General features: G+C 40.1%; 1 protein-coding gene and 1 non-coding gene across 3 annotated transcripts; one reads left to right on the top strand and one right to left on the bottom strand.

The window, feature by feature from the left end:
- Positions 1-79: 79 nt before the first annotated feature.
- CEP76 (centrosomal protein 76) lies at positions 80-25,905 on the top strand. Of its 2 annotated transcripts, none has more exons than XM_066246630.1 (12): positions 80-466; positions 1,356-1,511; positions 2,590-2,671; positions 3,468-3,512; positions 6,509-6,694; positions 9,380-9,477; positions 9,846-9,974; positions 13,321-13,509; positions 19,735-19,901; positions 22,025-22,358; positions 23,058-23,275; positions 23,688-25,905. In XM_066246630.1, exons 1-12 carry the CDS (start codon positions 404-406, stop codon positions 23,824-23,826), a joined length of 1,806 nt encoding a protein of 601 aa, XP_066102727.1. In that variant the 5' UTR covers positions 80-403; the 3' UTR covers positions 23,827-25,905. The 2 variants fall into 2 exon arrangements, with proteins under 2 accessions (XP_066102727.1, XP_066102726.1); XM_066246629.1 differs by having other exon boundaries at positions 3,288-3,512.
- Positions 6,245-6,320, bottom strand: TRNAT-AGU (transfer RNA threonine (anticodon AGU)). Its single transcript has one exon. It is a non-coding gene; the product is annotated as a tRNA-Thr (tRNA).

Raw genomic sequence — 25,905 nt, 5'->3', positions numbered from 1 at the left:
CTACCTGCCTGTCTGGAGGGCAGAAAGGGACCGGATAGGAGGGAAATATGGGAGCGCATGGCGCATCCGGCGACACTGCCAAGGCGCTGGTGGGCGCTGGGGCTCGCTGAGGTCACGGGGTGGGCTCCCTGAGGGAGGAAGAGCGGCAAGTGGAGCTGGTCAGGCAGGGCGGGGGACAGCCCCGAGGCTTTGCTGTCCGCGGTTGTTTCGAAACAACGGTTGGACGCTGCGGCTGCCGCAGCCTCGCTTCCCGCCCAGCAGCAGGCCTGACGTTTGCCGCATCCCCCGGGAGCTCCGCGAGGCAGACGGTCGCGCTGGCTCTGTGCTCAGCTGCGACGAACGCTCCGGAGCGGGCTGGGGCCCCTGAAGCGGAGACAATCGGCGGCGAGGCGCCGGCCCCGGCATGTCGTTACCCCCGGAGAAAGCATCTGAGCTGAAGCAGCTCATCCACCAGCAGCTGAGCAAGGTGAGGGGCCGCGGGCTGTGTCGCTGGTCCGGCCGCTATGGCACCTGTTTGCCGGGGGCTCGAGCACAGGCTGGGAGACGCGGAGCGCGCGGTGGGCAGAGCTTCGGGGTTGGAAGCCAGAGCAGCTTAGTAAGAGTCTGAGGGGACGGAAGGCCGGTAGTCTTACGGGACCATGTGAATTAGCGTTTACCCAGCGATTTCTGGAAGTCACATCCGGTACAAGTTGTGTTTGGAGCAGGTTTCTATTCAGAGGTCAGGAATTGGAATTACTTTAAGGGTGAAACAGGAGGTGTAACTGATGACGAACCAAGTCAGCAATTTTGAAAGAAGTCGTGGAAGAAGGTACTAAGGATTGTGGTGAAAGGATTGTTGATACTTCAGAGCTCAGTCTAGACACACGCCGTGCTTCTGAGGAATGGTGCTGCGGGTGACGGAGCGCTGTGCCCGGCTTTGTGCTGCTCGGGGCGGGCACTCCCTCTCCCAGGGGCACAAAGGCTGAACGTGGGGGCTCCGCGTCCCGTCCAGTAAGCCGACAGCTGAAATTTAACTTTGATTATTATACTGTACGCCCTCCCCAAAGATAGCTTGGGTTCAGTGTAATTTGTGGGGAAATAGTAACAAAGGTAAGTAACCAGTAGGGATTATTTTTATATAGAATATGTACTAAAAATGTTTCATCTTTCTTTTGTTGTTTTTTTCTCTTAAAAACTTACATTTATTCTCATTGAGTTCTGGTACCAATTTTATATTTATTTACTCGTAGCTGGAGAACCTTTCCTGAATCTATTCGGCCATTTTTTCCCGTCAGTATTTTAAAAAGAAATGAGCTAAGTGGCAGTATTTGATTGCTTTTTGGTGTTGTGCATTGTAATGCGAGTTTTCTACATAGATGGACGTCCATGGCAGAATAAGAGAAATCCTTGCTGAGACAATACGGGAAGAGTTAGCTCCAGATCAACAACAGTTATCAACAGAAGATTTGATCAAAGCTCTTAGAAATCGGGGAATCATTGATGATGTGATGAAAGAACTTAATTTTGTTACTGTGAGTAATCTTTTAGGGGAAAATATTTGACGTCATAAATATATATTTAGGGCCTCTCCTTTTAGTAAAACTACTTTAAAATAAGACCATTTGTCTAGTAATATCCTTGTTTCAACTCTAATATAAGCAATGAAATTGGCGTTATATTCCATATTTCTCTACAGGCACAAATTTTTGTTATTTATTCTCTAGGTCTTTAATGTTGAGTATATGTATATTGCTCACAAAAATTAGGGGATATTTTATTGCTTTATATTCATTTTGAAATATCCTCTAATTTTTGTAAGCAGTATGTTTTAGTCAAATTATTTAATCACAATGTAGTTCTTTTTCACTAATATTGTTCTATAGTTTTTGTTTTGTTTTTAGATTAGGCTTATTTAAAAAATAACACACTGTTCTGGTACAGTTATCTCTGATTAAAAAATTATCAATGTAAGTAAATAATTGTGTAAGAACCTTCAAATCTTTTCATACAAATAGGTCATAATGGGATGATGGCCTCAGTGCACAAATTAGTAAGTAGGCCTTCTTTTGGAAATGAGGAAATAATGAGAAACTGTGACCTCAATACTGGATAATATAATGTAAAAAATTGGATGAACTTCATAATACACGAGGGAATAAATATTTTAATACAGCATCTTTTTTTGGTTTTTGAGGTTTGTAAACCCATTTGGTATAAAAATTGACCTAATAACAGCTTTTGCTGTGTCAGTGTTACTTGTTTAATTCAGTTCGTGGTACAATCATAAGCCAAATGTTAGATGAGGTTTAGAGAAAGTAACCTTGTTTAAGGTATTAGGGATTTGTTGTTACCATTCTGTGGACATTGCTTGAAGACCGTTTAATTTCTTAACCTTAGATTTTAGGAGTGACCAGCTGCATCACCTCTTTTGCAAGCTAGTGTATTATGAAGTCATTCATTCATTATGTAAAGAACATAGGTGTATTTTGAGGGGATGTTATCCTATTTATTTTTTGGTTCAGTTCTTAGTTCCATATTGGCATTTTCTTACTTAACTACAATTTTTGTTCTCTGATTTAAAAAAATTATTTTTTCTTTTTGCCTTTTTAGGACAATGTTGATCAAGAACTTCCTCTCTCTCCAAAACAACCAGTTTGCTTTACCGATAGACAATCAACATTGTTAAAAAAAAGTATGTGTATTTTTTTTGAACATTAATTTAATTGTGAGCAGTACTTGTGGATAGATGTGCTGTAGAGTTTGGTGTTTGATAGAAAACTTTCAATTTTTCCCCAGAATTAAATGCTTACATTTTTGTGAGTAATCATCCAAAAAACTTAAATTCTGTTTTGCACGAAGTCTATCAGACTATTTAACGTATAGCACAGTGGAAGCAAAAACTGCTTCTCATGTTTTAATAATATATTTCATTAAAAAACTGTATAGCTTTGCTTTTTTAATGGTAATGTAATCATCTCACAACTACACTTTACTGAGTTGAGATAATTGTCTGAGTTGGTTTGTGGAGATGAAGGAATGTTGGATAAGCAACTAACAGCAAAGGTATCCTAAACCCTGTCTCTGACTCCTTTCTAGCTGGGAGAAAGTAGCTGGAATGTAAACTCAGAAAAAGCTATCATATTATGTATCTATTCTTCCCTGGGTGCAAATGGTCCTGGTATACAATAAATATGTTACTTTCCCCCCAGTCTTGGGTTTTATTCTGTCAAGTTATTATTTACTGTTATGTTGATCACATTCCAGAAGTTATTCGGCAGTTTCCTCATATATATTGCTACACTTTACAGCTAATATTGATCCAACACGGAGGTATCTTTACCTTCAGGTTTTGGGTGGAAAAGCTTTCTTGGAACATCTGCAAGAACCTGAGCCTTTACCAGGACAAGTTTGTTCAACCTTTACTTTATGTTTGCATTTTCGAAACCAACGTTTTCGTTCTAAACCTGCTCCATGTGCCTGTGAACCAGATTTTCATGATGGCTTTTTACTTGAAGTACACAGAGAAAACTTAGGTAAGGAGCAATTATAAATTGTCTTTTAATTGAGTAAATCTTTGTGAGGTTTTATTGCAGAACAACAGTAACCTTTGTAAGGAGAGATTTGTAATGGATGACTCCCCCACCGCCCAGCTGTTTATTTTTTCTCCACTGCTCTTTTCTATTTTACTATTTGTAACTACATCCTTGATTTATTTTCTGCTAATTAATTTTCCCTAAACATTATTTTTTGACTATTTTAATGGTTGGTAGTTTAGTGATAAATATTTAAATACATATTAGGTGCATGGTACTATATGCTAGGCAAGTCCTAGAGATATAGCAGAGAATGAGACATGATTTTCCTCATTTATGAAAGATGACTATATTTATGATATTATATAACTTAGAAGTCAAAGTTTAGATGTGAATCTATATATAACTCCTTTTTAGAACTTTAAAATTATACTTGATTCCTGTAATTGTTTTACACTGTTTCTTCCTGTAAAGTTATTTTGTACATTTTAGTTGTTAACTTAGAAGTTTTGTAACATATTTGTAAACGTAGCAAAGTTGTAAAATTATACCTTCAGAATTTTAGATTACTGCCGTCAATGTCCAGTGGTGAGTGACATAGTGGATAGAGTGTGGATCTGGAACACTGAGGCCCCAGGTTTGAAGCCCTTAGGTCACTCCCTCGAGCTTGGGCTCATTTGGCTTGAACACAGGCTTGCCAGCTTGAGCACAGGTTCACTGTGACCATGGGATCATGGACATGATTCCGTGGTTGCTGGCTTGAGCCCAAAAGGTCGCTGGTTGGAGCCCAAGGTAGCTGGTTTGAGCAAGGGGTCTCTGGCTTAACTATAGCCCCCCAGTCAAGGCATGTATGAGAAGCAATCAATGAACAATTAAAGTAATACAATTACGAGTTGTTGCTTCTCATCTCTCTCCCTTCCTGTCTCTCAAAAAAAAAAGTTTTTTTATAGGATACTAAGATGACTAATGCAGTACTGAAATTTATTTTTTTCCCCAGTGAAAAATGTTACCCTAATAAGGCAGTTAATGGCTTAAATTGCTAGCTCCAAGGTCCTGAATCTTTCAGTTTTGTGTAGATAAATACAGTGATTATTTCTAGAGTTCTAAGGATAAAGCTAGTTTCAAATATGTTGTTCATATATTTGAATTATTGTAGCAGCATATAGTTTAGTAACTACTTTTAATGGTTAGATTTATTTCTTAGAGACTAGAAAACACTGATGATATGCATTACGCGTGACAAAATAACTTGTCCCGCCTGACCAGGCAGTGGTGCAGTGGTGCAGTGGTTAGAGTGTCGGCCTGGGATGCTAAGAACCCAGGTACTAAACCCCGAGTTGCCAGCTTGAGCACAGGCTCATCTGTCTTGAGTGCAGACTCACTAGCTGGACCGTGCGGTCGCTGGCTTGTGTGTAGGATCATAGACATGACCTCATGGTTGCTGGCTTGAGCCCAAAAGTCGCTGGCTTGAAGCCCAAGGTCACTGGCTTGAGCCCAAGGTTGCTGGCACATATGAAAAAGCAATTAATGAACAACTAAAGTGCCACAACGAAGAATTGATGCTTTTCATCTCTCTCTGTCCCTGTCTGTCTCTCTCTCACTTAAAAAGAAAAACACAGGCCCTGGCCGGTTGGCTCAGTGGTAGAGCATCAGCCTGGCGTGCAGGAGTCCCGGGTTCGATTCCTGGCCAGGGCACACAGAAGAAGTGCTCATCTGCTTCTCCACCACTCCCCCTCTCCTTCCTCTCTGTCTCTCTCTTCCCCTCCCACAGCCAAGGCTCCATTGGAGCAGGGTTGGCCCGGGCGCTGAGGATGGCTCCGTGGACTCTGCCTCAGGCGCTAGGATGGCTCTGGTTGCAACAGAGCGATGCCCCAGATGGGCAGAGCATCGCCCCTGGTGGGCATGCTGGGTGGATCCCAGTCGGGCACATGCGGGAGTCTGTCTGACTGCCCCCCCCCCCCGTTTCCAACTTCAGGGGGGGGGGATTAATTAATTAATTAATTAAAAAAAAGAAAAACACAAAAAACCATCACAATTCTATCAGTTCTTTTATTTATTTATTTTTATTTATTTATTTTTATTTATTTATTTTTTACAGAGAGAGGGATAGACAGGGACAGACAGACAGGAAAGGAGAGATGAGAAGCATCAATCATTAGTTTTTTGTTGTGTAGTGACACCTTAGTTGATCATTGATTGCTTTCTCATATGTGCCTTGACTGTAGGCCTTCAGCAAACTGAGTAACCCCTTGCTTGAGCCAGTGACCTTGGGTCCAAGCTAGTGAGCTTTTGCTCAAAGCAAATGAGCCTTCGCTCAAGCTGGTGCCCTCAGGGTCTCGAACCTGGGTCCTCCGCATCCCAGTCCGACGCTCTATCCACTGCACCACCGCCTGATCAGGCCTATCAGTTCTTTTTTTTTTTTTTTCATTTTTCTGAAGCTGGAAACAGGGAGAGACAGTCAGACAGACTCCCGCATGCGCCCGACCGGGATCCACCCGGCACGCCCACCAGGGGCGACGCTCTGCCCACCAGGGGGCGATGCTCTGCCCATCCTGGGCGTCGCCATGTTGCGACCAGAGCCACTCCAGCGCCTGAGGCAGAGGCCACAGAGCCATCCCCCAGCGCCCGGGCCATCTCCGCTCCAATGGAGCCCTGGCTGCGGGAGGGGAAGAGAGAGACAGAGAGGAAAGCGCGGCGGAGGGGTGGAGAAGCAAATGGGCGCTTCTCCTGTGTGCCCTGGCCGGGAATCGAACCCGGGTCCTCCGCACACTAGGCCGACGCTCTACCGCTGAGCCAACCGGCCAGGGCCAGGCCTATCAGTTCTTTTAAAAGTTGTGTGAAATAGGACTACTTTTATTCCCAGTTGATTGAATGCTTTCTGAGGCATTACCAAATTATTCCATTTGGTTTTATGTAAATTTATTAGTACTTTTCATTTTGTGTTGGCCTAACTGAATATGTAATGTAGTGTAATTATTTTTGGGTTATGTTGCTAGGTGATGGAACTAGAATGGCTGATTCAACAACAATGTTATCAATAAGTGATCCAATTCATATGGTGCTAATCAAAACAGATATATTTGGTGAGACCACGTTAGTAGCATCTTATTTTCTCGAATGGCGATCTGTTTTGGGCTCAGAAAATGGAGTGACCAATCTTACTGCGGAACTTATGGGTGTAGGTATGATGATTAATATCACTGTTACCTTTTTCTAGTCCCAGTTTGTTTGTAAATACATTTGGTATTTTAAGTGCCTTAGTAGACCAAGAGGCAAACATGTAAAAATAATTTCTTAAAGAAGAGTTTCTTAAATAAATTCTTTTCTTGGGAAATGAATATAGAAATTTTAAAAGAATTTTCCTTCTGAAATTTATTTGGTTATAGGTAAGGCTATAAAGAAAACTAAGATTCTGCATACATACATATATATACATGCATGTATACATACACAAAATACCTCCATTCCAGCACACCCCAGGATATAGTGCCTCTCCATTATACCAGTTGCTGCCTGCACACCCCAGGCTATAGTGCCTCCCATTAGTACCAGTGGCTGCCTGCACACCCCAGGATATAGTGCCTCCCCGTTATACCAGTGGCTGCCTGCACACCCCAGGATATAGTGCCTCCCCATACCAGTGGCTGCCTGCACACCCCAGGATATAGTGCCTCCCCGTTATACCAGTGGCTGCCTGCACACCCCAGGATATAGTGCCTCCCCGTTATACCAGTGGCTTCCTGCACACCCCAGGATATAGTGCCTCCCCGTTATACCAGTGGCTTCCTGCACACCCCAGGATATAGTGCCTCCCCGTTATACCAGTGGCTGCCTGCACACCCCAGGATATAGTGCCTCCCCGTTATACCAGTGGCTGCCTGCACACCCCAGGATATAGCACCTCCCCGGTATACCAGTGGCTTCCTGCACACCCCAGGATATAGTGCCTCCCCGTTATACCAGTGGCTTCCTGCACACCCCAGGATATAGTGCCTCCCCGTTATACCAGCGGCTGCCTGCACACCCCAGGATATAGTGCCTCCCCGTTATACCAGTGGCTGCCTGCACACCCCAGGATATAGTGCCTCCCCGTTATACCAGTGGCTTCCTGCACACCCCAGGATATAGTGCCTCCCCGTTATACCAGCGGCTGCCTACACACCCCAGGATATAGTGCCTCCCCGTTATACCAGCGGCTGCCTGCACACCCCAGGATATAGTGCCTCCCCGTTATACCAGCGGCTGCCTGCACACCCCAGGATATAGTGCCTCCCCGTTATACCAGTGGCTTCCTGCACACCCCAGGATATAGTGCCTCCCCGTTATACCAGTGGCTTCATGCACACCCCAGGATATAGTGCCTCCCCGTTATACCAGTGGCTTCCTGCACACCCCAGGATATAGTGCCTCCCCGTTATACCAGTGGCTGCCTGCACACCCCAGGATATAGTGCCTCCCCGTTATACCAGTGGCTGCCTGCACACCCCAGGATATAGTGCCTCCCCGTTATACCAGTGGCTGCCTGCACACCCCAGGATATAGTGCCTCCCTGTTATACCAGTGGCTTCCTGCACACCCCAGGATATAGTGCCTCCCCGTTATACCAGTGGCTGCCTGCACACCCCAGGATATAGTGCCTCCCCGTTATACCAGTGGCTGCCTGCACACCCCAGGATATAGTGCCTCCCCGTTATACCAGTGGCTTCCTGCACACCCCAGGATATAGTGCCTCCCCGTTATACCAGTGGCTGCCTGCAGCAGCTGTTCTTGTGGGATATGGGGTAGGCTTTCTTCCACCCATTTACATGTGGAAAAGTGGGACTCAGAGAGGGGCTAACTTGCTCAATATCAATAGACAGTACTCTTTAAGGGCAGAGATAGTGCCTATCTATTTACCATTGTCTCCTTGGACTCTTCCACATATTTACTAATATGTAATACATATTTACTAATACAGTGAAAAACAAAATAAAAGCCACCCAATGTTTTATGCATAATGTAATAGAGTACTTCGGTGTTTGAAACTTAGTCATAGAGTTAAATCTGGCCATTGGATGGAATAGCTTTAGTATTTAGACTTTGATAAGTCAGACCCTGAGTATATTTTTCCTTAAAAAGTATAGAAAAAAATTTTATGTAGGATGTTTATTTTCAAATGTGAAACCCATTATTTTTCTTCAAATACAGGCCTAACATGATATGCGTACTAGTGACCCACAAACATATTCTGATGCACCAAAACAATATTAAATAGTTCTGTTGTGAAGTATATTTGTTTTCTAATTCTTTAAATAAAGGCATAGATTCAACCAGTTAATATATAAATAAGTGGAACAACAAATAAGTGTTTCTTCTATCTCCCTCTTCCACTGTTTCCCTAAAATCAGAATTTTTAAAATTACAAAAAAAAGGTAACAGGCATGGATTGAAAATTTCTACTCACACGTGATATGAAAATGCAAAGGGATAAGTAGGAATTACTATATGTGACAAAGTATAAATATTGTCTGAGAATGAGTTAATAGTTGCTTTGACTTTGGTTTTAAATATAAGTCTGGTTGGTATTATATTATACATTTAATTAAGAAAGAAATGAAGACCCAATCCTTTAGGTCTGAAAAGTGCCTTAAAATGTGATTAGGACACTAAGAAAATAGGCAATTTCTTCAAAATTAGATGAATGCCTTTGTACCAAATAAAAACTAATTTGATTTGGTTTATTTTTAATGTGAATATTAAAGCTGATGTCGATATTATCTCTATTCTGTGTAAATTGTAAAGCACAAAATTCTTAATTATTTTGGTTAGACTGACTATATAGTAGTATTGAAAGTTCTGAAGTTCTAAATATTTATGTTCACTTATAGGCACAGAATCAAAAGTTTCTGTGGGAATTTTAAATATAAAACTTGAGATGTACCCACCACTCAATCAAACATTATCTCAAGAAGTAGTGAACACACAGGTAATTAATTCTGAATTTCTCTTTTGTGTACTTGTTTCTATAGTAGTATATTTATTGGTTGATCCTAGAAAGCAGTCTCTTTTTAGAAAATTACAACTTACTTAGTTTAAAGCAAGAGAATGATAATATAAATTAATATTTAATGTCTCAGGGAAAAAATGCCACTCTGACTATTGTATGGAGACCTGATTGTACTGGGGGAAGTATGGTATAGAAATAGGGAAGTCAGTTAGGAGGCTCTTACAGATGAGATGATGGCTTAGATTAGGGTGGTGGGAGAGATGGAGAGAAGCGCATGGATTTGTTACATATTTTATAGTAATTAAGGAGAACGAATAGAAATGAAAAATTTTTATTTTTATTTTGAGCTTGCTCTGGAGCGTCAGAAAACGGCAGAGAAAGAACGGTTATTTCTTGTGTACGCTAAGCAATGGTGGAGAGAGTATTTGCAAATTCGACCCTCACACAACTCACGGCTGGTTAAGATTTTTGCTCAGGTTTGTAAATTGTGTTAGAACAGCTTCACGCTTGCATTTGATACTTACTGTTTGTTTATATACATTTTAAGTTGAACTTGTAAAATGTCTTTATTCCAGAGAAGTGAACATTTATTTGTAAAATAGAATGCTAATGTTGTAATACTCCCTTTCACTGAGTAGGTGAGTGGTATGATACAATCTTTGTTTTATTTTGCTTTTCATTTTAATTGTTTTTTTAAAACCCTTTTTGAATGTACTCTATTTAAAGTAGATGAAAACACTTTTGTTTAACTTTGAGTGTGTCCTTGGTTGCTACTTAATACTAAATAACTATTAGGCCAGTTTGCAACTTATATGTAAATTCAGCTTTTGTGTGCATAACTGGGGCTCTGCATATATATTTTTTTCTAGTTAGGGTATTTTTTTTTTTTAAGACAGACAATGTTACATGTAATAATTCTGTATAACCAAGAACCCTAAGCCAGTGACCAATAATATTTAACTGTAGCATTCCAACTATATATCTGCCTGTTTTTCTTGTATCCTGAGCCCATTTTCTCTCATTAATAAACCAACATAAAATATGTGATTATATCCATATTTTTTGTGGTTTATGTACTATTCAAATAATTTATATATATTTGACCTTGTATAGATGCACTTATATGAATATAATGTATTATTTTGGGTTCTATTTCTCAGATCCTATGCATTTGTCTGGCTTTATTCTACATTTCCTAGATTTTTAGGACAAGCTAAAAGTGGTTAAATTTCTACATGAGGAGCTTGGGAATGGGAAACCCTAGTTCACTAGTGGTAGAAATGAGGAAAATGGCTGCTAGGATTTTACAATAGCATTGTCTATACATTGAATGACTGGTCAGTCAAGGTAGCAGTGATGTCAGGACAATGGCAAAGAGAAACCAATGAAAATATAAGTAGTTCCCAGCTGTCTATTTAGTCTGAGGTGAGGTTCTTTATTGCCATTTGGAACTGGACTGGACAAGAGGACTGGAATAGTGGGGAAGGGGAGGGAGTAGATCAGAGAAATGGGAAATGAAAAAGGAAGAGGAAAAGGATGGGATATACAGTTAAGGGAATCAAGGAACTGATATTATCTTTTAGGACATATTAAGTTCCTGTCTCAGAATTCTTTGTAAGATTTTAATCACATAAGGTCATTTAATATCATGGGAACCATATGAGATCGTCAAGTGACCAGGCATTGCTACTTTTTGCAAACAGTATTAAGGATGGAGAAGTGAAGGCTTTTCTAAGTTCAAACAGTCATGGCAAACTATTAAATTTCAGTTTACTATTGCTTTTGGTTTGTTCCATCTCTTTCCATATAGAGAGTAAAGAAGTCATTTATTTTACATAGGTTCCTTCCTCACTAGTGTTTCTTGCTTTTCTTCCTACACTTGGCTAGATGTGAAATTAAGGAGCAGCAGTTATTTAAGGAGCAGTTAGTTATTTAATCTAATTACAAAAACTATAGTTTTAAATAAAGATTATTATACATAGTCTGAAAATGAGTGCACAAGAGGAAATAGTATGGAACAGCACTATCCAGGAGAACTTTCTCCACCGATAGAAACGTTCTGTATTTTTGCTGCCCAGTGGTAATCCCTAGCCAAATATAGCTATTGAGCATGTAGCTAACATGGTTAAAGAACTGAATTTAAAATTTTATTAATTAAAATTTAAATAACCACATATGATTAGTGATATTATGTTGGACAGTATAGATTTAGAGGTTGAAATACTGAGATTTTCAAGATGTTTAAATAGTGTATGGGGATATATTTAGGTAATATTAGAATTGTTGTGATGAAATAAGTAATGTATGTTTTGTATTCCAAGGTGATACTATTGATGACTGGTAAAGGGCAAATGCATCCATTTTTTTACATTTTTATTTCTTTCTTGCCTTAGTGTTGTAAAAAGAGGACAAACATGTGCCCACACAGGAACCAAATTAATTAATTACCTTTATCCTAACCAAACATTGTAGAACCCCAAGGTATCATCCTTAATAATCCATTGTTCTTTTTCTGCACAGTAAATGATAAAACTATCATTAAGTAAATTACTTTTTTTTTTTTCCTAAAGTGAGAAGCGAGGAGGCAGACAGACTCCCACATGTACCTGGGATCCACCCAGCATGCTCACTAGGGGGCAATGCTCTGCCCATCTGGGGTGTTGCTCTGTTGCAACCAGAGCCATTCTAGTGCCTGAGGCAGAGGCCATGGAGCCATCCTCAGTGCCTGGGCCAATTTTGCTCCAATGGAGCCTTGGCTACAAGAGGGGAAGAGAGAGAGAGAACAGAGGGGGGGGGGAGGGTGGAGAAGCAGATGAGCACTTCTCCTGTGTGCCCTGGCCAGGAATCAAACCTGGGACTTCCATACGCTGGGCCAACGCTCTACCACTGAGCCAACTGGCCAGGGCCAAGTGAATTACTATTGTATTACTACAAAACGAGCTAGCTTCAGTTTATTCATCTATGGAATGAAAGTAATAGAGATATTATGAGGATTAAAAGATAAATTGTATGCAGAGCACTTAGCAACCTAGTGCTAGATACAGGGTAAACGCTTAGTGATAGCTAGAATTACTTTATCCCCCATTATGTACTCTAAGAAAAGGTGTTAAAATTGGAAATGGTTAGCCTGACCAGGCAGTGGTACAGTGGATAGAGCATCAGCCTGGGATGCTGATGATATGATCCCGTTATCGCTGGCTTGAGCTCAAGGTCCCTGGCTTGAGCAAGGGGTCACTGGCTTGAACAGTGGGTCACTCATTTGGCTGGAATGCCTCCCTCACCCCCACCCCCACCCCCACCTTCTGTCAAGACACATATGAGAAAGCAATCAATGAACAATTAAAGTGCCACAACAAAGAATTGGTGCTTCTTATCTCTGTCCCTGTCTGCCCTTCTCTCTGTCTTTCTTTCTTGTTAAAAAAATAAATAAAATTGGCCTGACCAGGCAGTGGCGCAGTGGATAGAGCGTCAGACTGGGATGCAGAGGACCCAGGTTCGAGACCCCGAGGTTGCCAGCTTGAGCGCGGGCTCATCTGGTTTGAGCAAAAAGCCCACCAGCTTGAGCCCAAGGTCGCTGGCTCCAGCAAGGGGTTACTCGGTCTGCTGAAGGCCCGCAGTCAAGGCACATATAGGAAAGCAATCAATGAATAAAGGTGTTGCAACGCACAATGAAAAACTAATGATTGATGCTTCTCATCCCTCTCCATTCCTGTCTGTCTATCCCTCTCTCTGACTCACTCTCTGTCCCTGTAAAAAATTTAAAAAAAAAATGGATATGGTTAATCTGTCATTACAGATAATGTTTTCCCTTTCTTCTTCTAGGATGAAAATGGGATAAATAGACCAGTCTGTTCCTATGTTAAACCACTTCGAGCTGGGCGGCTTCTGGATACCCCAAGGCAAGCAGCAAGATTTGTTAATGTCCTTGGCTATGAAAGAGCCCCTGTTATTGGAGGAGGAGGTAAACAGGAACAATGGTGCACTCTGCTGGCCTTTCTCTGTAGAAACAAGGTATTCTACATACTCAATAGAATTAAAAAGCACTACCTCATAATTGTGAAGTTATGGTACATTTGTAAAAGAATTTACTTAGAAAAAAATTTTTTTTTTTTTGGACAGAAATACACCAGTGTGTCCATAAAGTCATGGCACACTTTTGACCGGCCACAGGAAAGCAACAAAAGATAATAGAAATGTGAAATCTGCACCAAATAAAAGAAAAACTCTCCCAGTTTCATACCTATTCAGTGCAGTTCGATGTGGGCTCACGCACAGATTTTTTAGGGCTCCTTAGGTAGCTATCCCATATAGCCTCTGCAGCAGGTGTCCCCAAACTACGGCCTGCGGGCCGCATGCGGCCCCTTGAGGCCATTTATCCGGCCCCACCACACTTCTGGAAGAGGCACCTCTTTCATTGGTGGTCATTGAGAGGAGCACTGAATGTGGTGGCCCTCCAATGGTCTGAGGGACAGTGAACTGGCCCCCCTGTGTAAAAAGTTTAGGGACCCCTGCTACAGACTTGTCACTGACTGACGGCCTACCAAAACAGGGCATCTCCACCAAACTGCTGGTTTCCTTCAACTGCTTATCCCACCGAGTAATGTTATTTCTGTATGGTGGCACTTCGTTATAAACACGCCGATATTCACGTTGCACTTTGGTCACTGATTCGAATTTAGTGAGCCACAGAACTTTCCTCTGTACTGTCCACATCTTGACTGGCATGGCTGTGGGCTGCTCTGCTGTATACACGGTGTTACGTCATCATCTGCGCATGCGCACATGCTGCCACAGCATCCTACAGAAACTGGGAGGGTTTTCCTTTTATTTGGTGCAGATTTCACATTTCTAACGTCTTTTGTTGCTTTCCTGTGACCGGTCAAAAGTACATCATGACTTTATGGACACACTAGAGAGTCAGAGAAAGGGATAAATAGGGACAGACAGGAAGGGAGAGAGATGAGAAGCATCAATTTTTCGTTGTGGCACTTTAGTTCATTGATTGCTTTCTCATATGTGCCTTGACCCGTGGGGCTACCACAGACCGAGTGACCCTATGCTCAAGCCAGCAACCTTGGGCTCAAGCTGGTATGCTTTGTTTAAACCAGATGAACCCGTGCTCAAACTGGCAACCTCAGGTCTCGAACCTGGGTCTTCCGCGTCCCAGTCTGATGCTCTATTCACTGCACCACCACCTGGTCAGGCTAGAAAAAATTTATATATTATTAACTTGAACAAGTCAATTTTTTCACCATTTTTCTTAACATTTAGATGTCAATATAGAAAAAACATTAGCATCTTTATTTTCTAGTTAGTTTCTTATTTAATGTATTGTGATTTCTGTGAGGTAGGGATCTAAAAGTACTATTATGTCAGAAACTAACATGTAGAGGTAAAATTTTTTTTAATTGATTTTGGTGGGGGGGCGGAGGGAGAGAGAGAGAAACTGCTTTGTTGTTCCATTTATTTATGTATTTACTGTATTGGTTGATTCTTGTAAGTGCCCTGACCGGGATTCGAACCTGTCACCTTGGCTTATCAGAATAATGCTCTAACCAACTGAGCTACTTGGCCAGGGCTTAGAGGTAAATTAAACAGTGAGTTAGAGAGAGTGTTAGGATCAGTACTGTGGTTTTCTAGTAATAGTCGTGTATTAAAATTTGCTTAGATGATTTATTTTTTTAAGTGAGAGACAGGGTGGGGGGCAGAGACAGACTCGGTGTGTGCCCCGACTGAGAGCTACCTGGCAAGCCCAGTAGGGGGGTGATGCTCTGCTCATCTGGGGCCACTGCTCTGTTGCTCAGCAGCCAAGCCATTTTAGCACCAGAGATGAGGCAGTGGAGCCCTTCTCAGCACCCAGGGCCAACTTGCTCAAACCGATGGAGCCTTGGCTGTGGGAGGAGTCAAACCGATTGAGCCTTGGCTGTGGGAGGAGAAGAGCAAGAGACAGGGGAGGGGTAGAGAAGCAGATGGTGGCTTCTCCTGTGTGCCCTGACTGGGAATCAAACCTGAGATGATGTGTTTTTTTAAAAAGGAAAAATGGCAGTAAAAATGAATATGGAAAATTACTGGATTCATTGGTGTTTTGGTTAGAAACAAATATATATTTAAGAATTTGTGTAAATTTATTTATGTTAAACTTAAATGAATTGATTTCAGGCCTGACCTGTGGTGGCGCAGTGGATAAAGCGTTGACCTGGAAACACTGAGGTCGCCAGTTCGAAACCCTGGGCTTGCCTGGTCAAGGCACATATGGGGGTTGATGCTTCCAGCTCCTCCCCCCTTCTCTCTTTCTGTCTCTCTCTCTACCTCTCTCTCTCCTCTCTAAAAATGGATTAAAAAAAAAAGAATTGATTTCAGTAAACTAATTGTATAGATTATGGGATATTTTCTGATCATATGTATTTTAAAAAGTGGATAATATAAAAATACGTCAGACTGTCATTAGCTTTCTAACTGTTGAAACAGAATTTATGTCCTTTTATATTTTTATGTTTTGCTCGTATTATAAATCATTTTTTCATAGTTATAATTAAGATATAAATAAAATTTTGTGTTCTGCTTTATAATTTAGTGTTATATTATGAACATTTACGTATGTGTTTACTAGTCTTTATGATCTATGTCTTTTAATGACTGTATAACGTTTTCATGAGTTGATACATGTAATCTGCTTAACTATTTCCCCATTTGGGGTTTTTTTATTTTTTTTTTTTTTTTTTTTTTGGTTTTTTTTTTTTTCTGAAGCTGGAAACGGGGAGAGACAGTCAGACAGACTCCCACATGCGCCCTACCGGGATCCACCCGGCACGCCCACCAGAGGCGACGCTCTGCCCACCAGGGGGCGATGCTCTGCCCCTCCAGGGGGGTCGCTCTGCTGTGACCAGAGTCACTCTAGCGCCTGGGGCAGAGGCCAAGGAGCCATCCCCAGCGCCCGGGCCATCTTTGCTCCAATGGAGCCTTGGCTGCGGGAGGGGAAGAGAGAGACGGAGAGGAAGGAGGGGTGGAGAAGCAAATGGGTGCTTCTCCTATGTGCCCTGGCCGGGAATCGAACCCAGGTCCCCCGCACGCCAGGCTGACGCTCTACCGCTGAGCCAACCGGCCAGGGCCAGGGATTGTTTCTTTTGGCTGAATTAGTTTGCTTCCAGCTTTTTGTTTGTTTGTTTGTTTTGATTTTTTTTTTAGAGAAGATGTGAGGAGAGAGAGAGAAAAACATTAATTTGTTCCACTCATTCATGCCATCATTGGTTGATTCTCTTATGTGCCCTGACTGGGGGATTGAACCCACAACCTTGGCATATTGGACGATGCTCTAACTGAACCACCCAGCCAGGGCTGCTTCCAGTTTTTTTATATCATTGAGGATGATTTTTTTTTTTTTTTTAAATACTTTATTGATTTTACAGAGACAGGAGAGAAAGGGGAGCATGGAATGGGAAGTAACAACTCATAGTTGTTTCAGGCTAGTTGTTCATTGCTTGCTTGCGGTATGTGCCTTGACCAGGGAAGCCCGGGGTTTCGAACCGGCAACCTTGGCATTCGAGGCTGAAGGTTTATCCACTGCGCCACCACAGGCCAGGCTCATTGAGGATGATTTTTTCATCGAACATCTTTGGTTGTATTTTGGGGGTGTTGTTTTTTTTTAATTCTTTTTTTTTAAGCATTTTAATTTTATTTATTTATTTATTTTGTGACAGAGACAGAGAGGGACAGACAGGAAGGGAGAGAGATGAGAAGCATCAATTCTTCGTTGCGGCACATTAGTTGTTCATTGATTGCTTTCTCATATGTGCCTTGACTGCGGGCCTTCAGTAGACCGAGTAACCCCTTGCTTGAGCCAGCGACCTTGGGTCCAAGCTGGTGAGCTTTTTGCTTAAGCCAGGTGAGCCCGTGCTCAAGCTGGCAACCTCAGGGTCTCGAACCCGGGTCCTTCTGCATCCCAGCCCAACGCTCTATCCACTGCGCCACTGCCTAGTCAGGCTATTTTTTAATATTTCTGTATTCCTATGCTTAACCTTTTGAGTAGTGAGTTTTTTTCATGCTTGGTGACCCTGGGAGTGAGTTTTTTCAAAAAATGAAATTAGTTCCAGTTCCAGCTTTGTTTACTTAAAATCATGTTTGTTTGATAATCAATTTATGGAAACAAGAAGAACATTTGTCTTTTTTTAATGTTGCCTTTATACATGTACAATAGTACTTTGGATGGTCAGGAGGCACGAGGAAGTACAAATTGTAAAAGTAATGTGATATTACCAAAGATAATTTAGAACAAAGAAAGGGAAATTATATATAACCACCTTAATTATAGCCATTGTTGGCATTTTGTTGTATTACACCCATTTTTCCTATGTATTTATTTCTTTAAACATTGTTTACCGGCAATTTTACTCAGAAGTTATCTCATCGGCTATTTTTTTTCATAATTGAGTATGAAAGTGAAACAATCTAAATAAACTTCAATATACTTTATTTATACATAATGAATTTAAATAAAACTTTATACATATCTGATACATATTATATTTTTATACATATTATATATTTTAGTAATTTTTTTTGGTGTGGTATAGCAGTCACCTACGTGTAATGGTAAAATTGTTCCATTTGGTGGTGGTATACATTGGTTTGAGAAACAACTAAATAAAAAAAATCATCACTGAAAAGGAACTAAATAAAATAATCATCACTAAAAAGTAACTCTGTCACTTCCCTGATGCTTCATGGATCAATTAAGATCAGAAATATTTGAATAATCCTCCAAAGTTAGTGTAATATCATTTTCAATCCATTCTTCTTCAAAATCACTTTTGCTATCAGATCTTATTACATTTCTTTTTGTCGTTTTAGTCTAATATCTGACTCATTACTGTCTTCCAATAAACTATCAATTTCTACATCACTACAGTATATTTCAAAATCACTTGAACAATTAAAGTGTCTGCATATAATTCATTGAAAAGTTCTTCAACTTCACGATCCGTCATGGGTGAAACTTTTTTAATACTGTAATTGTGATAAAAACCTAAATATTGGCCCTGGCCCGGTTGGCTCAGTGGTAGAGCGTCGGCCTGGCGTGCAGGAGTCCCAGTTCGATTCCTGGCCAGGGCACACAGGAGAAGCGCCCATTTGCTTCTCCACCCCTCCCCCTCTCCTTCCTCTCTGTGTCTCTCTTCCCCTCCCGCAGCGAGGCTCCATTGGAGCAAAGATGGCCCGGGCGCTGGGGATGGCTCCTTGGCCTCTGCCCCAGGGGCTAGAGTGGCTCTGGTCGCAACAGAGCGACCCCCCGGAGGGGCAGAGCATCGCCCCCTGGTGGGTGTGCCGGTGGATCCTGATCGGGCACATGTGGAGTCTGTCTGACTGTCTCTCCCCGTTTCCAGCTTCAGAAAAAGAAAAGAAAAAAAATAAAATAAAAATAAATAAAAAAACCTAAATATCAAGAAAAGTCACTTTTTTTATAATAAACTGAACACAATTGAACATGACGAAGAAAGATTTTACAATATCCTTAATATGTATGTTCAAACTGTGAGCGATTGGAAGATAGTCCACGTTTGATGGCTCAACTCTGATTGTTTTTGTTTACCATAACTTCGATGTTGTGGTCTCAAGCCTGGAGGAGTGGGAAGAGGAAGAGTGGGAAGAAAAGGAGTCCGTGGAAGAAAAGGAGTCCGTGTGAGAATATAGAACAGTATGCTAGTTTTCGAACTTCGACCCTCAGGGCGAAGAGTCACAAATACAATAATCCTTCATTACCCTGAGTTTCAAAACTTGAAATAGCTAATGCAGGGGCAAAGACAAGTTAATTCGTGAGCGGTCAGCAATGTGTTAAAATGGTCTTATATAGATACTGTAACTCATTGTTTTCAATTTGTGTATTTTCCCATTTATTTGCATTTCCTGTTCTATGATTTGTCTGCTTGTCTGTTGATGTACATTAGCTACTCATTTTTGAAATCTTTAAAATCTTAATTGCTTTCTTTTCATGTTGTGTGAGTTGTTTATAAACTTTTCAATCTGAATGTCCCCTCTTAAAGTACTTATGAGCACTGACTTTGTAAAATAATTTAGGCTCTTCTAAATTTCATATTTCTCTTTCCACCTCTTATTGTTTCAGCTCAACACTGGGCTAATGATTAGAATGAAAATTTTAATACTTTTAATCATTTTGTATTTAAATATTTAATGAGACAGTATGAAAGAAGAGATACTTAATTTCTTAACTTACTTTATTTTTAGGGTGATTGTGAAGATCACGCTAACCTTCTGTGCAGCCTTCTTCTTGGATATGGACTAGAAGCCTTTGTCTGTGTTGGGACTAAGGCAAAAGGAGTGCCTCATGCTTGGGTTATGACCTGTGGAACCGACGGAACTGTCACTTTCTGGGAGAGTTTAACAGGACACAGGTTAGCCAACTAAGTTTACAAAGATGCAGACGTTTTAAATATAGGTTCTTTTTTTTTTTTCTTTCTTTTTTTTTTTTTTTTTTTTTTTTTTTTTTTGTATTTTTCCGAAGCTGGAAATGGGGAAACAGTCAGACAGACTCCCGCATGTGCCAGACCGGGATCCACCCGGCACGCCCACCAGGGGGCGGTGCTCTGCCCATCTTGGGGCGTGGCTCTGCTGCAATCAGAGCCATTCTAGCGCCTGAGGCAGAGGCTACAGAGCCATCCTCAGCGCCTGGGCAAACTTTGCTCCAGTGGAGCCTTGGCTGCTGGAGGGGAAGAGAGAGACAGAGAGGAAGGAGAGGGGGAAGGGTGGAGAAGCAGATGGGCGCCTCTCCTGTGTGCCCTGGCCGGGAATCGAACCCGGGACTCCTGCACACCAGGCCGACGCTCTACCACTGAGCCAACCGGCCAGGGCCTAAATATAGGTTCTTTGTTTATATTGATGATTATCAAAAGTACAGGTTGTTTTAGTTATTACAGCCTTTTCAGTGACTATGTAAAAAATTCCTTCAATTAATACAGCTGTGTAAAAAGCTCGAAAAAAAGTTGTATACCTAAAATATTCTTTACCAACAGAGTATTGGTTAAAAAAAACCATACTTATATATTTACTTTTAATTTTATATAATTGTCATATGCTCTTTCTGATGATCATCCCTAAGCCTGAAAATAAACTCAAGTTGAAACCATGATTTCTTTTGAAATTTTGATGTGGTTACCAACTCCATGTTGATAAATTATTCTTTTTTAATTAAATGAGGGCTGGGGAGGTAGACAGACAGACTCCTGCATGTGCCCCGACCAGGATCCACCTGGCAAGCCCCCTGTGAAGTGATGCTTTGCCCATCTGGGGCGTTGATGCATTGCTTGCAACTGAGCTATTTTTAGCGCCTGTGACAGAGGCCATTGAGCCATCGTCAGCACCCTGGGCCAACTTGCTTGAATCAATTGAGCTATGGCTGTGGGAGGGGGAGAAGGAGGGAGAGAGAGAGAAAGAAAGGGGAGAGCGGAGGTGTGGAGAAGCAGATGGTCACTTCTGGTCACTTCTGTGTGCCCTGACTGGGAATCAAACATGTGCCAGACTGACACTCTACCACTGAGCCAACAGGCCAGGTCCCATGTTGATAAATCATGTTGAACATTTTTTCAGTCTTTTGGCCTGTCAAAGAGTTAAATGCTTTTTCTTCATAGAACATTCTCTTTTTTCTCTCATAGTACTATCTTCCAGTTTTCATTGTTTTTCTGTCTCAGTTTTTCTTTATCTTGTCTTTAAATATTAGAGATCCTAAAGGCACAGCCCTGGGCCCTCTTTTCATTTTTCTAGTTTTTGTTTTTTCCCCTAGTTGATAATCATTTTGGTTAATTGTACCTCAAAATATATAGCTAAATTATTTTAAGTGTGTTATCTAAGATAGGTGTTTTTGATCTTAACAATATACATAGAATGTATTATGTTACAGGAACAAAATTGGTTTCTATGGTATAAAATATACTATATAATTAATATAGAGTAATCAAATTGTAGAAATATAAGAAGGAAAAACAAGTATTAAAACTCTAGTCCTGGGTCCTGGCTGGTTGGCTCAGTGGTAGAACATCGGCCTGGTGTGTGGATGTCCTGGGTTTGATTCCCAGCCAGGGCACACAGGAGAAGCGCCCATCTGCTTCTCCACCCTTCCCCCTCTCCTGTCTCTCTCTTCCCCTCCTGCAGCCAGGGCTACATTGGAGCAAAGTTGTCCTGGGCGTTGAGGATTGTATCATGGCCTCTGCCTCAGGTGCTAGAATGGCTCTGGTTGCAACGGAGCAATGCCCCAGATGGGCAGAGCAGTGCCCCTTAGTGGGCATGCCAAGTGGATCCTGGTTGGATGCATATGGGAGTCTGTCCCTCTGCTTCTCTGCTTCTCACTTAAGAAAAATACAAAAAAAAAACAAAACCCAAAACACAACTCTAGTCCTAGGGAATAATTAGAGCTTTAAGTGTCCTCAGTAGGATTCTGTCTTCCTCATTTTTAAGTTTTTATATACATTATCTGATAAAATTATGTATCTTGTCATGTACAATTACGATTTACCTTTTTCAGGTACATTCATAAATCTGTCAATCCTGATGAACCTCCAGTTGCTGAGCAGCCCAAACCATTGTACCCATATCGAACAATTGGTTGTGTTTTCAATCATCAGATGTTTCTGGGAAACTGTCAGCCCTCTGACTCAGTAGAAATCTGTGTATTTGATCTGAATGATGAATCTAAATGGAAGCCCATGAGTGAAGAAGCAATTAAATCTGTGTGTGCTCCAGGAGCTACAACTTCCCTTCCTCCCTTTCCACCTCTCTGTGCATCCACAATTGACGCTTCAGTAACAAGTAATGAAATAGAAATGCAGCTGAGGTTACTAGTGTCAGAACACAGGAAGGTAATTAACACTGAAATTTTTAATTTCAAGCAATTTTTAAATTTGTTTATGTATGAACAGTTTTGGGGGGGGGGGTTGGATGATAGTTCCAGTCACTATACAAGCTCTGAGCAAAGTAAATACAGCCCCTACCTTTATAAAGCTTATACTATAGTTTTGAAAGTCATAAGAGTTAAGTTCTGAAACTCAGAAGTTCTTAAATTCAACAATACTTCTAGAAATGTATTACTTCCTTCTAGAAACAGAGTTAAGACTCATTAAATATTTGATTTAAATTATACATGCAATTAGTTTGTTGACTTTTCTCCCTTCCTATAGTTGAATTTATGGTAGGAACAATCAAATTTAGCAAATTCAGCTTTACTAAACTCTAAAGTTAAATAAATTGTGACCTCAAAATTTACTAACACTGTCTTTCATAGTACAGTTATTCAGTATGATCTTGTCTAGTGGATATTAAAGAAGTATAGAATTTGGAACCTTTACTAACATCAATATACTGAATATTTTTGTTTTATTTAAGAAGTAAAATCCGATACTTATAGTTTTTTTAATTTCTCTGTATTTTTTATTATAATTAATAAGTTTAAAAAGTTGATAAATTTAAAATTTTTGGCCTATATTAAAATAATCACATTTTTGTTATAATTGGTTTTAAAATATTAATGTATTTTACTTTTTCTCTTTTGATTGCTATAGGATCTTGGCCTCACTACTGTGTGGGAAGACCAGCTTTCCTACCTCTTATCACCAGCTTTGGCTTCTTATGAATTTGAGCGCACAACAAGTATATCTGCTGGCAACGAAGAATTTCAAGATGCTATAAGGAGGGCTGTGCCTGATGGTCACACATTTAAAGGCTTCCCAATACATTTTGTGTATAGAAATGCAAGGCGTGCATTTGCCACATGTCTTCGGTAGGATGGGATTTATGAATTCATATGTTTTTGGGTGGGAATCTTAGAAATTGGTCTGGTAGTTATTTAGGAATGACTTCAGAATCACATGGGGAACTTTATAATGACTTAAGTTCCTTGCCACAGGTTGTAACTCATTATGTCTGAAATGTAGCTCTTGATAGTTTGAGATAGTTTTCCCAGTATTTTGGTATAATCTCAGTTGAGGATCCCTAATCTTGACTAGTGTAATTTTTTAAATGTATAGATTATGAGAAAATTGTCTATAATTTGAATAGCTCAATTAAAATTACAGAGCCATTGGTAGCAGAGACAAGATTTTAAAATATTATATAAAATACTAACTTACTTGGAAATAAGAAAGTAGAGCCTATGTTTACTTCTTAACTGAATAAGTTATATTCTTCTGTAGGTCTCCTTTCTGTGAAGAAATAATCTGTTGTCGTGGAGACCAGGTGCGACTGGCAGTTCGTGTCCGAGTGTTTACTTATCCTGAATCTGCATGTGCTGTTTGGATCATGTTTGCTTGTAAATATCGCTCAGTATTATAGGACTAACATTTCTATAAGAATATACCTCCCTGGCCAGTTGGCTAAGTGGTAGAGCATTGGCCCAGCGTGTGGAAGTCCCAGGTTTGATTCCCAGTCAGGGCACACAGGAGAAGCACCCGTCTGCTTCTCCACCCTTCCCCCTTTCCTTTTTCTCTCTCTCTCTTCCCCTCCCACAACCAAGGTTCCATTGGAGCAAAGTTAGCCCAGCACTGTGGATAGCTCCATGGCCTCCTCCTCAGGCACTAGAATGGCTCCGATTGCAGTGGAGCAGCACCCCAGAGGGGCCGAGCATTGCCCCCTGGCGGGCATGGATCCCAGTCAGGCGCATGTGGGAGTCTGTCTGTCTGCCACCCCCGCTTCTCACTTTGGAAAAATACAAAAAAAAAAAAAAATACCTGTGTTTTATTGAAATTTTACATATTGTATATTATTATTACCTGTTTAGAATTTATTTTAATAATCATAGTCTGGCTTTGATGTTATATTTCAGTTTTGTATATACCTGTAATGTTTGAAGAAAATTATGTGTGTATTTAAAAATTAAGGGTAAAAACCTTCTATAAATTTGAGTGGAATTTAGTATAAAGTGTATATTCTATTTTAATAAATACTATTTTGTTTACAGATATTCAGTAGTTTAAATATGACTATAAAATGTAATTGTTTCTTTACATTAATAAGTAAACAGAAAGATATCTAAGGATTTGAGCCATAGTATAATCAATATGATAATTAGTTTTCAAAGATGAATAGGATTATTTTATAATTAGGAAAAATTAACATCACAACATATTTATTTATTACATAGATTAAAAGACATTTTGGTGAATTATCACTTTATGGTAATCCATGGCCATAGGGATATTTGTGACTTTCCAGAGATTTATGGAGAGACTTGGATGCCAGAGTAGGAAAATACTAGTACCGGAAAAGGACAAATATTAATAACAAAACAAACCCATATAAAAGTACATGAATAGTTTAGAAGTGTTTGTTCATATTATTCATTATAAAAATAAAACAGGTATTTTAGAAAAATTTTATTATGCCCTTTTGTTGTGATATTGACAAGTTATACTCTGTAATTAATATTAGCATTCTGTTGCTGATTTTCTATGGTCAAAGGATTCATTCATTACTAGCCTTTTCATGGATTCCATCTTCTGAAAACACATTTTTTTCTTTTTTTAAATTTCATTATGATAAAAATATTAACTTATATATGAATAATCTAAATCAGAATCATTATGTGAGGCCACTTAAAAACAAGCATATATGAGTTAACTCCATGATGATGTTTGTTTTAAAATTGAGCAAGTTTTAAAAGTGAGTACTTAAAAAATTATAGCAGGTTGACTTTGTAGGAAGCTGCATAATGTCAGTGATAGGTGTGACTGTCATTCAGCATCTCTGCAAAGGTCTTACCATTGCCCTGAGAAGGTAACTGTATAACTGTTGGCTCCACAAGTTATTCTTTTCATTATTTTAATCTACCATTGCAGAAAATGATTAATGTCTTTTAAAAAATTAAAATCTAAAGATATCCTAAAATTTACTTTTTGTTTTATTTTTACATATAAGTATTTATGGTTTCAATGGTCTGAAAATATCCCTTTTCTGTCAATTTTCATTCAAAACAATAATTAGCTGTTTCTTGTGAGACTGAGATGACTTTAGAGAATTAGCAAAGTAAGAATTAAGACTTATTCTGTTGCCAAAATTATTCATTACAGCTATCAATAATGAAAATTGCTTGTTAGGGTTAGGAATTTTCAACTTTTGGAACAAACTATTTATGAGGCACTACTAAGAAGCAGACTATATTAAGACCAAGGCTATATTACATTGAGGATGGGCTTCATGTATTTATAAATGCTCCTTTGGTATAAATTCTAAAAGTTCCTTTTTATGCACTTTAATAGAGTCTTGTATGAATTAATGTTTTTCTCTAGAGGTGGTTTATTTCAAAAGATTGTTTCAGTACATTTATCACTCAAGTTCCATTGCTCTTACAATAATTTTTCTTTTTAAAAGTTTAATTTACCTTGTGTATTTAGCGGTCATAAAATTTTTTCTATT

Source organism: Saccopteryx bilineata, chromosome 11 (assembly GCF_036850765.1).
Source record: "Saccopteryx bilineata isolate mSacBil1 chromosome 11, mSacBil1_pri_phased_curated, whole genome shotgun sequence".
NCBI lineage: Eukaryota > Metazoa > Chordata > Mammalia > Chiroptera > Emballonuridae > Saccopteryx > Saccopteryx bilineata.
Note: the sequence above shows the minus strand (reverse complement) of the source record. Positions and strands in the feature narration are given on the sequence as shown.